Source organism: Oreochromis aureus, linkage group 7 (assembly GCF_013358895.1).
Source record: "Oreochromis aureus strain Israel breed Guangdong linkage group 7, ZZ_aureus, whole genome shotgun sequence".
Classification (NCBI taxonomy): Eukaryota; Metazoa; Chordata; class Actinopteri; order Cichliformes; family Cichlidae; genus Oreochromis; species Oreochromis aureus.
In genome coordinates, this window is record NC_052948.1 from 16,799,712 (window position 1) to 16,817,111 (window position 17,400).

A 17,400-nucleotide genomic window follows, 5' to 3' on the forward strand; every position below is an offset into this window, starting at 1 on the left:
TTTCATGTAAAGGTCAGGTCGGAATAGTTTTGTTATTCATCTGTTCATTAACTTTGAAAATCCTGCTTGACATACTTTGCGTCTTCCAAAAGAAATATTGCCTCTTGTCCCAGTCAGACTTATGGCTTCATAAAAAGGTTTTACAGTGGAACACTGTAACACCCACTCCTGCTGTTGTCTCAGACCATTTTTCATTGCTTAAAAAACACCACCGAGCAACAAAATAGAGCAAGCTGGATTAACTCTTCTCATTTGCTGACATTCTTTGTCATCTGGCCTTTCATACACAAATGTGTGATTCACATGTGCTTCAATATATATGCAAATTATTTAGCAAGATAAAGTAAAAATGTACAGTTTCTATTCTCTAATGAAAGTTCAGATCATGTAAGAAGCACGTAAGAGAGAATATCTTTCTGGTTAGCTGTTCGATACGCAGGTGTAGTCACCTTTGGGGAAAATACCCCACAGCCGTGGCTTTATTTATCTGTATGGTAAACGAAAGCATTTAAATGAATTTTAATGTCGTAACTGATTTAGTTTGACATAAGCCTTCAAAACAACTGTGCTGTTTCCTGAGCACAGCTACCGTTGTTGACGCACTGTACACTGTTCAAATCAGTTGGGAATTAAACCGCACAAAGCCCACTGGCACCTTGCAAACCGAACAGAGTAAAGGCTTGTAAAACAAACAAACAAGTGGGGCTGCGCTCCCTTCTCAGCTCTCCAGGACCCAGCAGCAATCCTGACTGTACTATTATACACTAATGGCTTTGGCATGCTGTTTTTGGTATAGGCTGCCAGGTCTGCCCAGCCAGATCCCCTCTTTTTCACCCCGTTGCCTGTGTGGAGCTGGGAGCTCATGAGCAAGGAAAAACAGTGTAATGTTAGCAAAAATAAATAAAAAGGTGTCAATTTTACTCATGAAACACGTCTGTAAAGTCGGTATCAGTAATGTAGGCCTCCACGACCACTTTTTCACTGTCTGTCTGACATATTTCATATCATTGTCTTTGAAACCTTTTAGGTCAGAATATAGGGTACCCGCACTGAGGTTTTCTCTGGGTCACGGCATCCTTGTCGTGTGTGCTTTCACCCTCAGAGACTGACAGATCTATCTCTGGCAAAGATTCATACAGTGGGTTTCTTCTAGGATCAGCCAAAGTCTCTCCCAGGAAACATAAAGAGGATAAATCCCATTAGTCACACGTTTGAAATTATAAGCGTCTGAGTAAGAACATGTCACAGGCAAGAGAGGGGAGAGGGAAAAGCCAGTGTGCACATGCAGGACTAATGTGAGAAATATGTCATGGGATCATGCTTGAGCTTGTAAGCTTTTTTTTTAAATCTTTTTTTTTTTTTGGTGATTTTCTTCATTAATTGAGTGCTTTGCAGGCAAATGAATGTGTGCGAGAGAGTGTGTGCGCACATTTAGGTGTACATGTGCTAATAAAGTATGTTCCTCATTCCCCGCACACAGCCCCCTCCCCTGCCCTTGGCAGCCCACCTCAATAGTTCCCTTCCCTCTAGCGATGACGCAAATGACCCACGATGACTGACCCCCACGGTAAAACCTGTAAATCATTAGCCAGCATGAATAGGAATGACTCTCCATGCTCTCAACTCAGCCTTCAGGCAGAGAAGGATTTATAAGAGTCCTCCCCAACTGCTACACTTGGGACGGATGTGGCAGAGGAGAAGGTGGGGTGAGGTTTTTGCAGTCACCTGGACAAGGAGCCACACAGTTTGGATCGCAATTTTTTGTGTGTGTCTGCCTAAACAGGCTGTAGTTTCTCGGTAAACTTTAGCATACGCATACCGATTAAACTATCACCCTTTAATTTTTGTTTTTTTTCCTTTTGAAAGTAGCTTGCGTCTAGACCCATTCATTAAAGTTTACAAAGACATGTTTAAACTATATGATAGCTTGCTTAAAGATAAAGAAAGTAGAGATTACAATACAGGGTAAAGAGAAAATCTTAATGATCACACTTGTGTACCATTATGATTACTTGTATCATTAACATCGGTCCAATTCTCCGAGCTAAATGGACTTTATCTGTCTAGATTTCAGGGCGAGGAAATTATAACAAGCCCCTGGTAGACCAAGCAGATCGATCATGTGTCCAGAGTGTAGCTGGTAGATAATTAAGATATTAAAGTTTATCCTGAGAACACCCCTATGTGATTTGGTCTAAATTCTGTGTTGTATTCCAAATGCTACCATTATCAAATCCTGATATTATTGTATATTTGTTATCACAATATACTTATTTTCTAAAATGTCTCTAAAACTCATAAAACAAACAAACAAAACTTTTCAAAGGGCGTCCCAGGAGAAACCGTGCTCGTGACACTAATCATGAGAATACCTCCATCTGCAGGTGTAAAACAAGACTACACCTCGTTGTCAAAGGTAGGGTGAGCAAAGTAGAGTTTTACTGCGGTTCTAACACCCATGAAAGGGAGAATAAAGTTCTTTGATTGTTGCCTTGATGGTGTCCTTAGGGCTAAGCCGCTATAATTTCTGAAGCTTTCACATAGCAAGACTTAGCAGAATCTGACCTACTTTCTTTATGTCAGCTAGAGTGAAAGTGAGTGCAGGGATGTCTGAGTCAAACACTACAGACATCAGAATATCTTTGACACAGTGCACAGATAAAAGAACAAAGCAAGAGTAAAGAAAGGAAATACTCAGAGACCTCGAGGCGGTGTGTGTGTGCTTATGTATGAACGAGTGCGCGTGCGTGTGTGGCGGACATATGTGTGAATTCATGACTTTGCAGACCTAACTGTAAGTGAGAGTTTAATTGGACACAGAGGTGCTTCATTAAACCTTTGGGTCAAGCTCACTGGAAATCCTGCAGACTGATCTTTTGGCCTCACAACAGCACCTTAATTAACCCGACCATACTGAAAGATCTGGACACAGCTCTTTTTCTCCCTCCCTCTTCTCTAACAGGATGATCGGCTGGCACTGACTTTTCATCCCAGCTTCTAACAGCCCGAGTAGCCACAGACAAATGTATATATATGAGTAATATATATATATATATATATATATAGATATATGTATATATATATATATATATATATGTGTGTGTGTGTATATATAGATATGCAGGATATTACGTAATATATTATATAAATAAGCAGAACATAATGAAAAAAAGAAAGGAAATAACCCATATCGTTGTTCAAAATAATTCATCTTTTTTAACTTGATAACAGTGGGAAGTGTTTACTGTGAGGCTTCTGGTTGGTCACAGTAAAAGTGGTGCTATAGGTGCTGCTGCTGCAGCTCCCACCACTTCACAGCCACAGAGATGTGGTTCTCAGCTGGATATTGGCGGGAGTAAGTGAAACAACAAGCATATTCCAGTAGTTTGTTTGTGCTTTGACACCATGGTGTTTGCCCAGCACCTCAGAGGCACGGCAGCGTGCCATGGTGGTAGAAAGGGCATTTTCTGTATACTGGAATCCACACAGCTGCCCTCTTAACACTCTATGCTTGAGGACGGTTGGGAGTTTACTTGGCTGGTACTGTTTGAGCCATGAGATCACAGCTTGGTTGGGATATTGTGCCTGGCTGATCCCCATTACAGTGTAAGAGCATCCCTATTCATTCTTGTAATGCGTTATGATGCAAATCCTGCTGCGCTGCATTTTACAGTCAAATGTGATCGGTTATTTACGCGAGATAATTAGAAATAAAACTAAAATAGCTGAGACGTGAGCATATAAATTGCTTAGTGTGGTTTTATTTCTCTATTTATCAGTGCTGTGTACGTTAAATAACACTCACACCATTTCTCTCTCTGGCTGCAGATTTTACTTTTGTGTTCATGCTGCTCCGCACCATGCAGACCGATTTCCTTAAAGAGCTTCTTTACGCTTTATTTCCGCCTATTGTTGGCGTGCTTCACTGCGATTGGTGCACTTCCTTCAGAGCGATGAGAGCGGAGATGTGAGTGGCTAAGAGTCACTTTACTGACCAACCCACCCTTTTGGTTTAAATTCACCTTCAGCCAGTCCTTTGGACTGTATGTGCAGCTGCACATAAAGGAACCAAAATAGCAGGTCCTGTGGGTCAGGCAGATAGACAGTGTCAGCTTTTTGTCACAACTGAAAATATTGCCTTCCCACCCCAATTGGCAAGTAGTATAAATGCAAGACGTACCGAATGTACAGTGTAACGTGGTTACTTGTTCCTGTTACTTATTTCCAGCTTATTTTGCAGAAGGAGCCTCAGTCTGGCTGCATGTTATAAAGTGAAGTAATCTGCTATTACTATTACTGAGGAGTACCACTCATTCAGATTATAACGACAGCGGGCCAGAGTCTCATAAAAATGCCTCGGAGCTTATTGAGTGCGTCATGTTATTCAGGTAACTACAGCAGAAAGACTGAAAGAGACGACTCTACTTTCAAATCACTACCACTAGACCTGGCTTATTCTGACTTATGGCCCGGAATAATGAATCAGAGGGTGAAACAAAGGGCACAACTTCTACAAAGTTGTTATTTTTCCCAGTAGGTGTACTGGAGCTTTAGAACAAAAACAAGTCCATTCGAAAGTTTTACTGCTTCAGCTGTGTTATGCTGTCTGGACGGTGTCCATGAAAACCAGGAGATATCTAAGAAATCATTCATGTGTGGTTTTACCTCTTCAGAAATGATACTGGCAGTGACCTTTCATGTGTTTTAAGTATTATCTTTGACCACTCTCCTCGATCCCTCCAAAGCGAAGCAAACATAAAGCAAAACCAAGACTTACTTTCTTTCTTTAGTTGCTGTAGATTGTATACACTGATGTGTAATCATCTAGTTCTTTTTCTTATAGACTCATATTGTTGCTTTTTGCCTCTTTAAAACAGATGATGTGTGTGCATTTGTTTACTTATTGTTTATTCTAACACTGGCAGCTTGTATTTAAAAGCATAAGTGATTTTCCATCTGTGGTTAAACGCACACACATGTACTGGCATCCAACTGCACCCACCGTTTGAGAAGAGCAGCTACTGTACATGCACACGTATTAACATTTTTTTGAGTACTCTCAGAAAAAATAAACTTCTGTGGCCTGTGAAGTCACTCTGCGCAAGAGGCTATCGGCACGACTCAAATGTTGTGCTCAGCTTAGATATTGTGTGTGGGGTTTTTTTTTTTTTTGGCACATCAAAGGCAGCGTGTAGACTTCTGTATAGTCTATGTCTGTCTCTCAGAGCAAGGAGATGAAAGGTTGGGTTATATAAGATCGTCAAACAGAAAGGCTGTTTACTCGTGTGCGCCTGGAGAGACTCACTGATACTAGGACTTTCTAATGGAGTTGGACTCTAGCGCAACTGTAGAGTAGCCTACTGCCAGCTCCATACTGTAAAAAAAGCTGTCATTAGAGCTGTAAAGAATAAGACAAATAGCACTGACTGGCTAATACTATTATCTACAGTGATTTACTGTGCATGAACATACGCCTTTTACACGGCTGATTGTTGACTTCCTTTTGTACTCTATCTAGTATAGCTCTGTTAGTGCATGGGACAGTATGTTCAAGCTCAAAGGAGTTTAAAGCAACTCACAGATGTTATCGTGGATACACTCATTGCCAAAGCACAAGAGTATGTTTTGGGTAAACCCTTCATATTGTGTTTTATTCAACATCCTAAATGTAAAACTGTGGCACGTCAGCTGCACCTAAGGAGCGATTTACAATATATAGTAGTGACCTTGTTTGCTCTCTGTCACGGTCACCACATTTTGTGCTGCAGTACCTATTGTTGTGAAAACCTTGACTAAAAGGATGAGCGATACAATAACTGTGCCACAAACTTAACAGCAGATTGCACTTTACGTTTCGTCACGAAATATGTCGAAGCTGTTGCTTATTAAAGCAATTTAAAGCTGCTGTGACTCCTAAATTCAAGACCTTAAAAACTGTTTTCCCTCACTGCTAAACAACCTACTACTTCTGACTATGAGCGATGGATCCTGTGCGACTTTCTCCCAAATTTGGAGCTACTTCTGTTTTCTCACATGAGAAGTTTCTGTCTTTGCTTTTTTTTTTTTTTTCACAATTTGGAAGTAGGTAGAGCTCAGATGGAAAAAAGGATTTGCTGGATTTTAGCAATACTTGACTTCAAATGTGGTGACAGCTGGAGGGTTGTTTGCTTATTTTGGCCACTGTCAATCACGTGCGATTAAACCGTGCCCACGCAGTGCAGATGAAGTGTGAAACTGTTCATAGATGATACCCAGAAGCTTTATTACCAAAACTTTATTTTTGATTGCTGCTTATTGAGTCTTAATTATTTAACGTTAAAGTCGCATACTTTAGATTTGAAGTACTCAGTAACAAAAACAATAACCTGCTTAATTTTCCTTCAGTGATTTTGTACACCTGGCCATAAACCGAGGCATTTTTTCCCAATTGTACAAAATGACTCTAAAAATTAACAAATTTTTGAATAAAAATTTAAATGCTGTGAATAAAAAAAGCAAATTTTCTGTTGGCCTCCAAAAAATGTAGTGGGGGTAAAATCCCAGTTTATTAAGAAGGTACAATCCCAGTTCATTAATAGTTACAAGAAGGCAAAGAAATACATAAAACTAAATTACCCTAATTGGGCAGCAGTAACAATAACTGTAAAATTGCATTTGTTTAAAACAAAGCAGCACTGTGGGGGAAAAAAAGCTAAACAAAAGCACTGCCCAGACAAGCCCACAGCACCGGCGAATGAAAACCCACTGTTTTCCTAATGTTTTTACTCACAGCATGACACAACTCAATGACCTACACTGACACAGTAAATTACACCTGAATTATCAAATTGGCTCTTATGCTGGAGCCTCTTGCCTCAGTGTGTGCAGCAGCAATTTGTCAAAGCAGCCTGCTGGGGTTCTCAGGACTTCTCACTTATGGGGCAGAAAGCCCTAACAGAGCCAGTTGGTCAGAGAGGTGGCTAACGTTGACTTGGCTCTCCTGCAATGTGCCCACCAACCATCAGTGACAGTCGCTGCACTCCTGCATTTAGTTACTCCCAAGAAAGTGGAAAACGGGTTTACAAGGCCTGTGGGAGGACACAGTGGCTGGTAATTAAACAGCGTAAAAATCCTCAGCCTTCAACAGCCCCTTAGGCGGTGAATAAGAGCTAAAGTAAACCAAACCTGACTGTGAAATTGCATTAGACGTTTGTGCTTAATGGAAAGTGAAAAAAATAGACAAAACCCATTTTTGCTTTTATGAGCGTTTCCATTTCCCCCACACTTCTTCCACTTCTTTGCTTCTTTTTTCTTTCTATTCTGCTAGAGCAGAGTTTATCTGCATTATGGTGGCGCTGCTGCTGTTGTAGGAAGCGAACAGAAACAGGATGTGCAGGACTGCGGTTTGAACATGTCTCTGTTTTTGTTTCCCATAGATGCTCCCCCGTTCGGATTGGGACCACAAGAGAGGCTCCCGAGGATCACAGGTTAGCAGTGTCCACAAAACAAAAAGAAAAAAAAAGAGAGACACACATGTTGGAGACAGGAACTACATCCCCGATCTCTACCACTCGCCTACATGCACCTCATAAATGACGCAAACAGCATAAACCCTACCACTAACTGGCCTGTTCACACCCACTTATTTTGGTAGTGCTTAAACAGCATTCCTCTTCCCACCAGTGTCCTTGTTGCACTGTTAGTTTAAAGGACGCGTGTATGTGAGTTGGCCCTGAGGAGCTGCGAAAGCCACCGAAGATCAAGGGAATAGTCCAGTGTAGGGGACGCAGCTTGTTGAGGGCAGACACAGCCACATCCTCGACATTACTGTACCTTCTCCATCTTTGTGTGTGCATGTGTATGTTTAAATTTATGTATTGAGTTGCTACAGTGCCACAGGGCAGGACTCTGGAGGACACGGATAACAAACAATGCCCTTGGCACTGGCGTGGCCATATACACTACGCGTGTGTCCTGTACTGCATGGTCTCCTATCAGGAGGATATCCTTTGGAAATAAATAGACACTGTCTTTGCTGACGACGTATGCTTGAGTAGCAATAGATGTTGCAAAAGTTGTAGTTCAGGGTAAGGTAGAGTGGGGGGATAGTGTCAGAAACTGTACAGAGCAGGATTAGACTTGAAAATTACAGCATATAACTTAACAAGAGATACAGCTAATGCAGTTTTGCTAAAATCAGCCTTACAGTAATATCCCGCTCCCCTCACGGAGAAGAAATTTTCAATCGCATGCTACCCTCTTAAAATATTGTCCGAGGCAAGCGAGCACATATTTTTTGATTGATGCATTCCCTTAGCTGCCATTTAGATTCAGTGGTCAGTTCTGTCTTTTTTATTTGGACTAGTGCAGTGCATTCGTCAGTGGAATCCTGTAATAGTCCAAGGACTGACAAGACATGTAAGAAGTCGGGGCTTATGTTGGCATCTCTCTCCATCTTGTGGCTATTTTCCCTTGGCTCCGCTGTCTTGGACCACGTTGTCGGTCAGAGAGGCCGGTTGCACTTCACTATGCTATAGCACCTCATAGCGTGTGTAAATCACACAGAGAGAACCGGAGCACTTGATTGATCTCCACTGCGTCGCATTCGCCAATATGCACACATTAGCAGGCTCATTTTCCAAACCACATCTTCTTCTTCTTCTTTTTTTTTCGTTCCCCCGTGCAAAGCTTGCGGTGGATGTTTTAGCTTAGGAATTGACAGTGAAGTTATGTATGGAAAAGAGCTTTTTAAATATTTGTATTCAACTTGGAGACACATCGGTTTTGGAATATTACCCGAGGAGATTATCGGAGAAAAGAGTGCTTGTAGGCCCAGATTTTGTGGATGTTATTCTAAATTACAGCAAGGCTGGAAGAGTGGTCTGTGAGGCAGGGGAGCTATGACATTGCAGTCATGTAGAAGATTTTTCAGAAATCGCTGTGAGCGCTTCAAACACCGATCAACATTTCTGAAACTGCAAGTTTGGAAGTTGGAAAATTTCTCTGACGTCTTTCTGGTTGGTCCCATCATAAGAGTCTAGTAGATTATTTTCTCATTACGCGGAGTCCTGTGGCAAGAGTGAATTTAAGGGTGATATAGAATGAAAACATTGAACTACTTGTGCTTTTGACTATCCGGTGCCTGAAAAAAATAAATAAAAAATGGAATAATATAGATGAATTGCCACTTTTAAGACTTTTTGTCTTTTGAAATTACTTTTAATTTTAGTATATCTGCTCATATTCTCAAAACACATGAGTGTGTGCACTGATGTGCTCACGATGAATACATTACCTCTGGTTTTACATTATATATATATATATATGTATATATATATATATTCATTTTTTTTAGCTTCTGCCTCTACCACTCTGTCTCACAGCGTCTGTTTTTTGCATATTAGCTATATTAGTATGCTCCTATGCTGGAATTATACACAATGAAATATGTGGAGGAAAAAAAACAGGAGTTCAGATGGTTTTATGTGAAGGGTCAGTGGGCTTGACCTTTCCCAGTGATTCATAAATGAGGCAGTTATGCTTTTTTGTTTTGTTTTGATACCTCGTGCAACCTCCCCGACAAGCCACGTTTTAATAAAATATATAATAGCGTGTAATTGTACCCTGGCTGCAGAGCCGGGGACCTGGCTCAGTCAGTCGGAAGGTTTGTGAGGAGAGTTGGGTCGCAGTGGGGGTGAGCGTTGGTCTGAAAGTGAGAAGGGTAGTGCTGCTTCACAAGTTTTGGCTGGGAGTTAGGAGCGTCTCAGTGGAGTTTTGTGTTACCCTTGTGCTGTGATTCATACTGTATCACTCCTCTGTTATTCTAGAGAACATCGCCGTCTCCCTAGCTTCTGTTCGCCTAATCCAACCCGACAGATGCAATCAAGGCCATTACGTTAGCTGCGCTACCGCTGAAACAGAAAACTGCATGGTAATGATTATTTCAAACGTGGTCAAAGTTTTGGGTAAATAAAGTCAAAGTAAGGAACACACTAAAGTATTTTCAGATATATTCTTGCTCAGCACATTCTTGCTCTTCCCATTTTTCTTTTTTTTTTGCGTGGGGTTAATTGCAAAATAAGCTCTGCAGTGTATGTACCTTATGAAAAAGCAGAGTTGCTTACATTATTGCCGGACCTTTAGCTTCCCTCTGGGACACATTATATTCTCACCATTGCACAATTTTCAGAGGCCCACATATCACTGTTACTTTACTTGAGGCTCAGATGACTGTATGTTTAGACGAGTGAGCCGAGAGGTTAAAGGTGCATCAAGTGGACTCTCTCAAAAATTACAAATATGTGACCTTCCTGTCTGTGTATTCCATTAATAATCATCATTAGACAGAAGGATTAGGGTTTTGTTTGTTGCACCGAGTATATTTCATCTGTCCTCCTCAGAGTTTTTGGCGAAAGACATGGGGACACAGCAGGAACACCAGTAATCATATTTCCACTGTTCTGGGTGGTTGCACTAGTCAGCAATGTTGTTTGTAACAGCTAATCCTCCAAAATGTACAGTCTGTGCATACATTCAAAATAAATTAAACATAGTGTCATAGGCTTTTAAATTAATTGTTTCTCGTGAGGTCAGATACAACCTTCAGGTTAACCCTACTAAGAAGCATTTGCTAATAACACATTGTATTTTGCGGTACATTTCTAGAGCTAAACCTACCTACACAATTGAGTATAGACCATATATTAGTACAGAGAAAAAAACAGACTCTCACTCTTCGGGAATGATTGCTGGTTTGTTTTGAATGGCCCTCAGTTTAGTTTATATGAACTGCTGCTCGGGTGCTAATCTATGACATGGCTATTGATGTACGGTTCTAAAGTGTGTTCACATAAACAATTAAGACCATTGATCATGTGCACTGCTGTTATTCATTGTACAATGTCATAACAGACTGTTCATGCATGGTTTAGTATATGACTTAGCTTTTTGAGCAGTCATAAATTCTGTTTATTGATGATGGTAGTCAGGTTTACCTAATGTAGCATGTCAACCCCCTAACAGTTCGGAGTGTGTGACTAATAGGGCACATATTTCTGGTAATTTTGTGATCAAACTAGGAGGATAAATTGGTGGTTAAGATCAGCAAGCTTTTTGTAAAAGGTTAATGCAAAACATGCTTTATAGCTACAAGCAGGAGTGTAGCCACGTTTGTCAAGCCTTGAGGCAACTGTTGTTGTGATTAAACTGAACTTTTTTGTTTGCTTATTTTTAAACAACTATCGAGTCAGTAAAATTAACTTAGTTAACACAGACTGTAAATAAAAGATGAACTTAACCAGCACGAGGCCTCCCATTGGTTTTTGGATTTTTAAATAATTATGGCTGACAGGATCTTTTGAGAGTGATATTTAGATGAGAGCGGAGTGCAAAGTAATTGGCTAACTCTAGCAAACGTGGTTAGCAAACTGCATTTAGAGTCATGGTTAAAAAAATATTACACCTTCTTTAATTTCTATGGTTTTGAATATCAGGACATAATTAAAAAATCTTCAAAAAAGAAAGCAGGTCTTAAAATGAGATAAATACAACCTCAAATCAACTCCAAAACACAACATACTACACTGTCTCATTATTTATTTAACAAAAATTAACTGAATTAGTTCACACAATGCCACAAGTGGACATCCTAGCAAAGGCGTGAACGTCCCAGCAAATCCATCCCAAGAGTAGACCCTGCACTGCTTGGAGAAACTGTATGTTAGTAAATACAAATCGTTATTATTCATAGTAAGGATTTTATTTGACATTTTAAAGATTTGTGTTCAAATTACTAAGGCAGCCAGGCTGTGATATATATGCTCCAGACCTCAACCTGATTGAAATGCTGACCTTAAGAGAGCTATGTGTAAACAAATGCCCGTAAACCTCACTAAACTGAAACAACGCTGTAAAAAATAATGGGACAAAATTCCTCCACAACCGTGAGAGACTGATAAAGTCATATAGAAAATGATTACTTTAAGTTATTGCAGCTTGTAAAGGTGGTTAGACAAACTACTGAATCATGGGGCGCACTTATTTTTTCACACACTGCTTCTGCTTTTTGGCTCAGTTGTTGTCAAATAATTAATGACACCATGTACCTTCTTGTTGAACTCTTAGCAAGTGCGCAAACTTTTCTAAATTTCAAACTTTTAATAATTGTGAAGGACAATAGCAAAAGTTCTTTTTTAAAGGAATAACCATATGTATGATATACGATTCCTAAATGTTAAAACCCATTGTTTGAATATATTATTTCATTATTTAATTTACAAACACTGCATGTGTCTAAGTGAAGAAATGTTTCATCATAACATCTTTGGAGATTTGGTTTTTGTTTGTTTGTTTTTTTGTACACAAAGTGCTTTTTTCCCAGGCAAGGTTTATTTTGTAGCGGTCACATCTGTCTCCAAGTGAAGCCTGCTGTTGCAGCTATGGCAATGGCCTATAAATGAGACCAAACATCTAACCTTTACACAAAGTGCTTATATAAGTTTTGGATATTACATAACTCACTCATAATGTCATCTATTCCAGGACGTCCATTGATGATTCTCAAGTGTTATGTTGCAGACTGTTGAAACATTGGGAACATCAGGAGGTATTTCCTGGCCAAGACGCACCTTTTGAGGCATAAGTAAAAGCTGAAAGACAGGGATAGTTGGGATTTCACATTCTTTATGTTTCCTACAATGAGCTTTTAATAGCTCAAAGTTTAAACTCCTCATGTCTAAAGCATTTTATATAGGCTTCACAGAGCAAGGGAATGGCTTAAGTGTTGTAGCAGACAGGCTTCGCTAGCTTTTCAGGGTAATAGAAATACTACAAATTCCACTGTGTCCAAAAACTCCCACCTCAAACGCTAACCCAGCACCTGGAGTCTTTCACTGCACTTGAATGTTCATGTCCAGCTCTTAGCATTAAGTTGCTTACTCTAAGTTCAGTTTCAGACCCGTTGCATTCATCATTAACGTCCTCTTATGGCCACTTAGTCACGCAGTGTTGATATTCCTTACAGAGTGTTCATCTGTCCTTGCATTGCTTAAAATGACGCCCTCTCTGTGTTCACTTATCAGACTTTTAATGCCTTCTTTATGTTTTCACTTCGCAGTCGCGGCTGTCGTGTGAAAACAAAAGACGGAGTTTGCAGAAGTAGCAGATGAGTTTGCGTGTGTACATGCATGTGTGTTCGGAGCCACTGAGACCCCCTAAGGATCACTGTTGTTTTTATCCAGCCAGATGTTTTTCAGCCACCATATTTTTGTTTAACCCCCTATTTAGCGAACTCTTAAATCAGGCAATAAATGAGCTGAAAGACAGGTGTTTACATCTTATGCTCGCGGTGTAAAGTAAAAGAGTATAGGAAATGTGAGCGGGAGAACAGAGGGCAGCGGGGACAAACGATGATCTGTCCAGAAGTGTTCCATTCGCCTTTTAGAGGATGTCTCCTTAAAAGAGATCACTCTGTCTCCGTGGTGGTCATACGTCAGATTTGTCAGTTGCTGTGTGTCATCATGCGTGGGTCACCCCGTGTGGAGGACTTTGCTTAAACTCAGAGAACACATGCCTTTTGTATTCTTGCAGACCAACAGGAAAACGTGTATAAATACACCAACTTATCTGATAGGATACTAGGAAAACAAAATGCGAGACCTTCTCTGTTCCCACAAGAGGAGACGAATGAAAGGTATACACACATGTGTTGTTAACGTCAACCGCTTGCTACTTAGCCAGTGTAAATAGAATAAATCTGGGTGCCTGGCAGCTGGTGTCAAAGTGAATGGGACACTGGGGGGAGAAAAAAATCTGATAACATTCTTTGGGGGAAAAAGGGAACTCGTGGGCTTATTAGATAAATTAGCTGGCAGCCAGGACTGACCTGTGTTTAGTTGTGGTTGTTCAACTGCTCAAGGCACAGCAATTAAGAGTGGGTTGTGAACTTTTCACTTTACCCTGTGAAAACAAGGCCGACTCGCGCAGTGCCGGTGCCTTGAAAGCTGTGCAGCAGACGGTCAGAAACAGACGATGGCTGTTGGCCATCTGAGAGGTCAGGAGTGAGGAGGCCAAAGGTCAGATTCTATTTGAGACACTGCTAATGAGTCCATTCAACAAGGATCAAGTAATCCACATCTGTGCTGAACATGTTTCAAACTTATGTTGTTATGCGGATAGTTAACAGGCTGCTAGAATATCGAGGTCTACTACTGTGAAGTACATTGCTGTACTCCTCCTTCTCATGTTTTTGCTTTCTCTGAACTAAAAAGAGCCATATAAGGCAAAAATAAAGCCTTTGATCTATGAGTGGATGTAAGTTTGCGTGTTTGTATGTGTGCCTGTGTAACACCACAGCTATAAAACAAACCCTGGCAAAGTCTAACACTACAGCTGAGTATATTTCCTATACTTGATAGTGGCACAAAATGGATTATTTTTTGTTTTTATATCTTTATGTGTTGAGTTTGGATCTCGTTTATTTATGCGATTGGCTATTTAGCGTTTGTATAATTTGTTTTCTGATGTTGTTGTTGTTTTTTCCTGAACTAAATGCACATTTCAAGGGATTTCGCAGCGTCACTCTACATAAAAGATGTGCTGTAAAAGATGAACAAAGCAATTGATGACTTTTAACTTTTCAATTATTGTTTTTAATGATTATATGCACAGACACCACTGGAAGGCAGGAAAATCAAGATCTGACCTCATGTTAAGTATATTTTTAATGCTTAAGATTTTATTCATAGATTGTTGTCTCATTTAATTTTTCAGTCATGTTTTAATGCCCTATAGAAAGACAGCATTAAATTAAAGTGCATAATCCTGAATTTATACTTAATTCCAAATTTCTATTTAGTCACTTCTGAAACACACACAAGCCACCAACACTGCATCTATATATACCATACAGTAACATCATGACATTAATTCAATTCATATCAAATCAATTCAACTCGGTTTTATTTATGTAGCGCCGAATCAACCGTTGCCTCAAGGCGCTTTATATTGTAATGGAAAGACTCTACAATAACACAGAGAAAACCCCAACAATTACATGACCGCCTATGAGCAAATGCTTTGGCGACAGTGGGAAGGAAAAACTCCCTTTTAACAGGAAGAAACCTCCAGAAGAACGAGCCTCAGGGAGGGTGGCTATCTGTGTAGGAGAGGACGCCAGGACAAAGACACAGTGGAAGAGAGCAAAAGATTAATACTGTCTAATGACTACATGCAGAGTGTTGTATAAAGACGTGCCATTCATATATTCCAAACTGTTTATTTAAAAGTTAAAATTCTTAAGGATGCACTGAAATTCAAAACTGAAAATCAACATTTTTTGGCAGATACAACAGAATAAATTGCTAGAATAACAACTTATACAATGATCCATATTATTCCACTTTGTGCCAGGAAATACAGAATTTCATTCATTCATTATGAAAAGTAATTAACAAGTTTTAAGGTCTTCATCTTTGAATCTTTATCCACATAAAGTGACACATAGATAAATATTAGCCACTGACATTGGCAGGGCAAATAACATCCAGTGCTTGTTTGGTATGTCAGTGGATTCCCTTTAATTCTAGGACTTACAGGTCTTATAGTTTTTAAAGGTTTTATAACCCCAATTCCGCAAAAATTTTAGGGCACTGTCTAAAATACAGTAATTTGCAAATCTTATAAACTCACATTTTATTCACAATGGAACATAGAAAATGTTTATATGTAATGTTTATGTTTAAACTGTGACAATTACAATTTTAAGACAAAATGTTCAATTTTTCATCTCATGAAATGTCTTCACTCAGTGAAAAATTTATGTGTGGTTTAGTATTGTCTTGCTGAAATATGAAAGGCCTTCCTTAAAAAGACTGCTCCCTTTCCAGATGAGCTAGCTGCAAATTCCATAGGCACTAATACGTCCCCATGCCACCAGACATGAAGGCTTTTGAACTAAATGCTGACAACAAGCATGATTATTTGTCTGACAACTTTGCCTCAGTCCATTTTAAATGTGTTTTGGCCCAGAAAAACAGTGTTTCTGAATCATGTTCACATATGGCTTCATCTTTGAAAAAATGGTTGAATTCCACAGTGAACAGAATTGTGACTGGTGTTTACAGACAATGATTTCTGGAAGTGTTTTTCCTCAGTCCATGAATTCCATGACAGAAAATTCCAGTTTATCTTAACAGTAGTCACTGAGAAAGAAAGAAATTGTCTTAATGTAAAAACACCATCTAACCTTCAGCATAGTTTGACTACCAGTTCTTTATCATAAACAACAAAAGAGATGCAAGTGTCACAGTTAACCACATTATATACTCAGGCGGGAGCTGCTGACATAGTTTACACACCCGCTCTTCATGCCTGCCATCGAGAAGCGGAACACGGCCGCTATCAGACTCAGCCGTTAATTAGTATCAGCTCACATCAGCTACTATTGCAATGATGATTAACTCTTCTTTGTCTCCTTGTCATCCTACAGTCATCGGGCACAACTGTCATGGTGGACATAGCAGTGATGGGAGAAGCCCATGGACTAATTACAGACCTGCTGGCTGACCCCTCTCTCCCACCCAACACCTGCACGTCTCTGCGGGCCGTCAGCAACATGCTTACCACCCAGCTCACTTTCCAGCCCCTGCACCGGCCACGCCCTGCCCCCCTGCATAACCCCAGCGATGTCTACACCTGCTCTGACTCAGAGGAGGTACCTGAGAAAGGAGAGAAGACATCCATCCACAAGGTAACAAAATGAGTTAACACAAAGAAATGTAGCCCTTGGAACCATAGATGAAAGAAGGGATATTTTTCATCCTTAAAAGAAAAGTCAAACGTGTTAATCAGAAGTAGTCAAGAGGCTGAAACAAAATAATTTTATTTGGAAACAGTGAAATATTCCTTGGATGGAAATGTGGTCCACCTTATTAAGGCCAAATGATTTATATACCACACAGCACTCCCCACACATGTTAATCTTTTAGTCCATGTTTCAGCTAATGAGTGCTTCCTGCTCTCAGAACTTTTAGCATTAAATGAAGGAGTATTTTTGTAGAGTTGAGCGAAGAAAAATAGAGCGCTTGGAGCACTGTTCTTCCCTTCATAGCCACAGCTGTGTCAACATGACAGATGTGCAGAGCCATACAGAGTGTGTGCTCACGAATGTGAGGAGCGGAGTAGAAGAGGAGAGACGACACGGAGGCGAATGTATTCCTCTAAAGGCTGCAAAAACCGACAAGCGTGTAAGCAAACCTGGACCTCCTCCATGACCGTCCAGCTATGCGATACCTGTTCTGGCCACTGTGGAAACTGTTGTCACGTCGCTGGTCTGACAGGTGCACGTTTACATCATCTGAACTGTGGAAAAGTAGTCAAGATGAACTGCACCTGTGGAGTAGCCTGCGAAACTGTGCTCATTAA

At 40.2% G+C, this 17,400-nt stretch overlaps 1 protein-coding gene across 3 annotated transcripts in view; it reads left to right on the plus strand.

Annotated features, from left to right (window-relative positions):
- LOC116332615 (cGMP-inhibited 3',5'-cyclic phosphodiesterase A-like) overlaps window positions 1-17,400 on the plus strand; it is a 75,742-nt gene that overhangs the window by 34,787 nt on the left and 23,555 nt on the right. For 2 of the 3 annotated variants that reach the window (XM_031755625.2, XM_039615547.1), the window contains exons 2-3: window positions 7,416-7,466; window positions 16,466-16,726. In XM_031755625.2, coding sequence (XP_031611485.1) covers window positions 7,416-7,466; window positions 16,466-16,726 — 312 coding nt within the window. The remainder of the gene's footprint in view (window positions 1-7,415; window positions 7,467-16,465; window positions 16,727-17,400) is intronic. The other variant, XM_039615548.1, reaches the window with a different exon arrangement.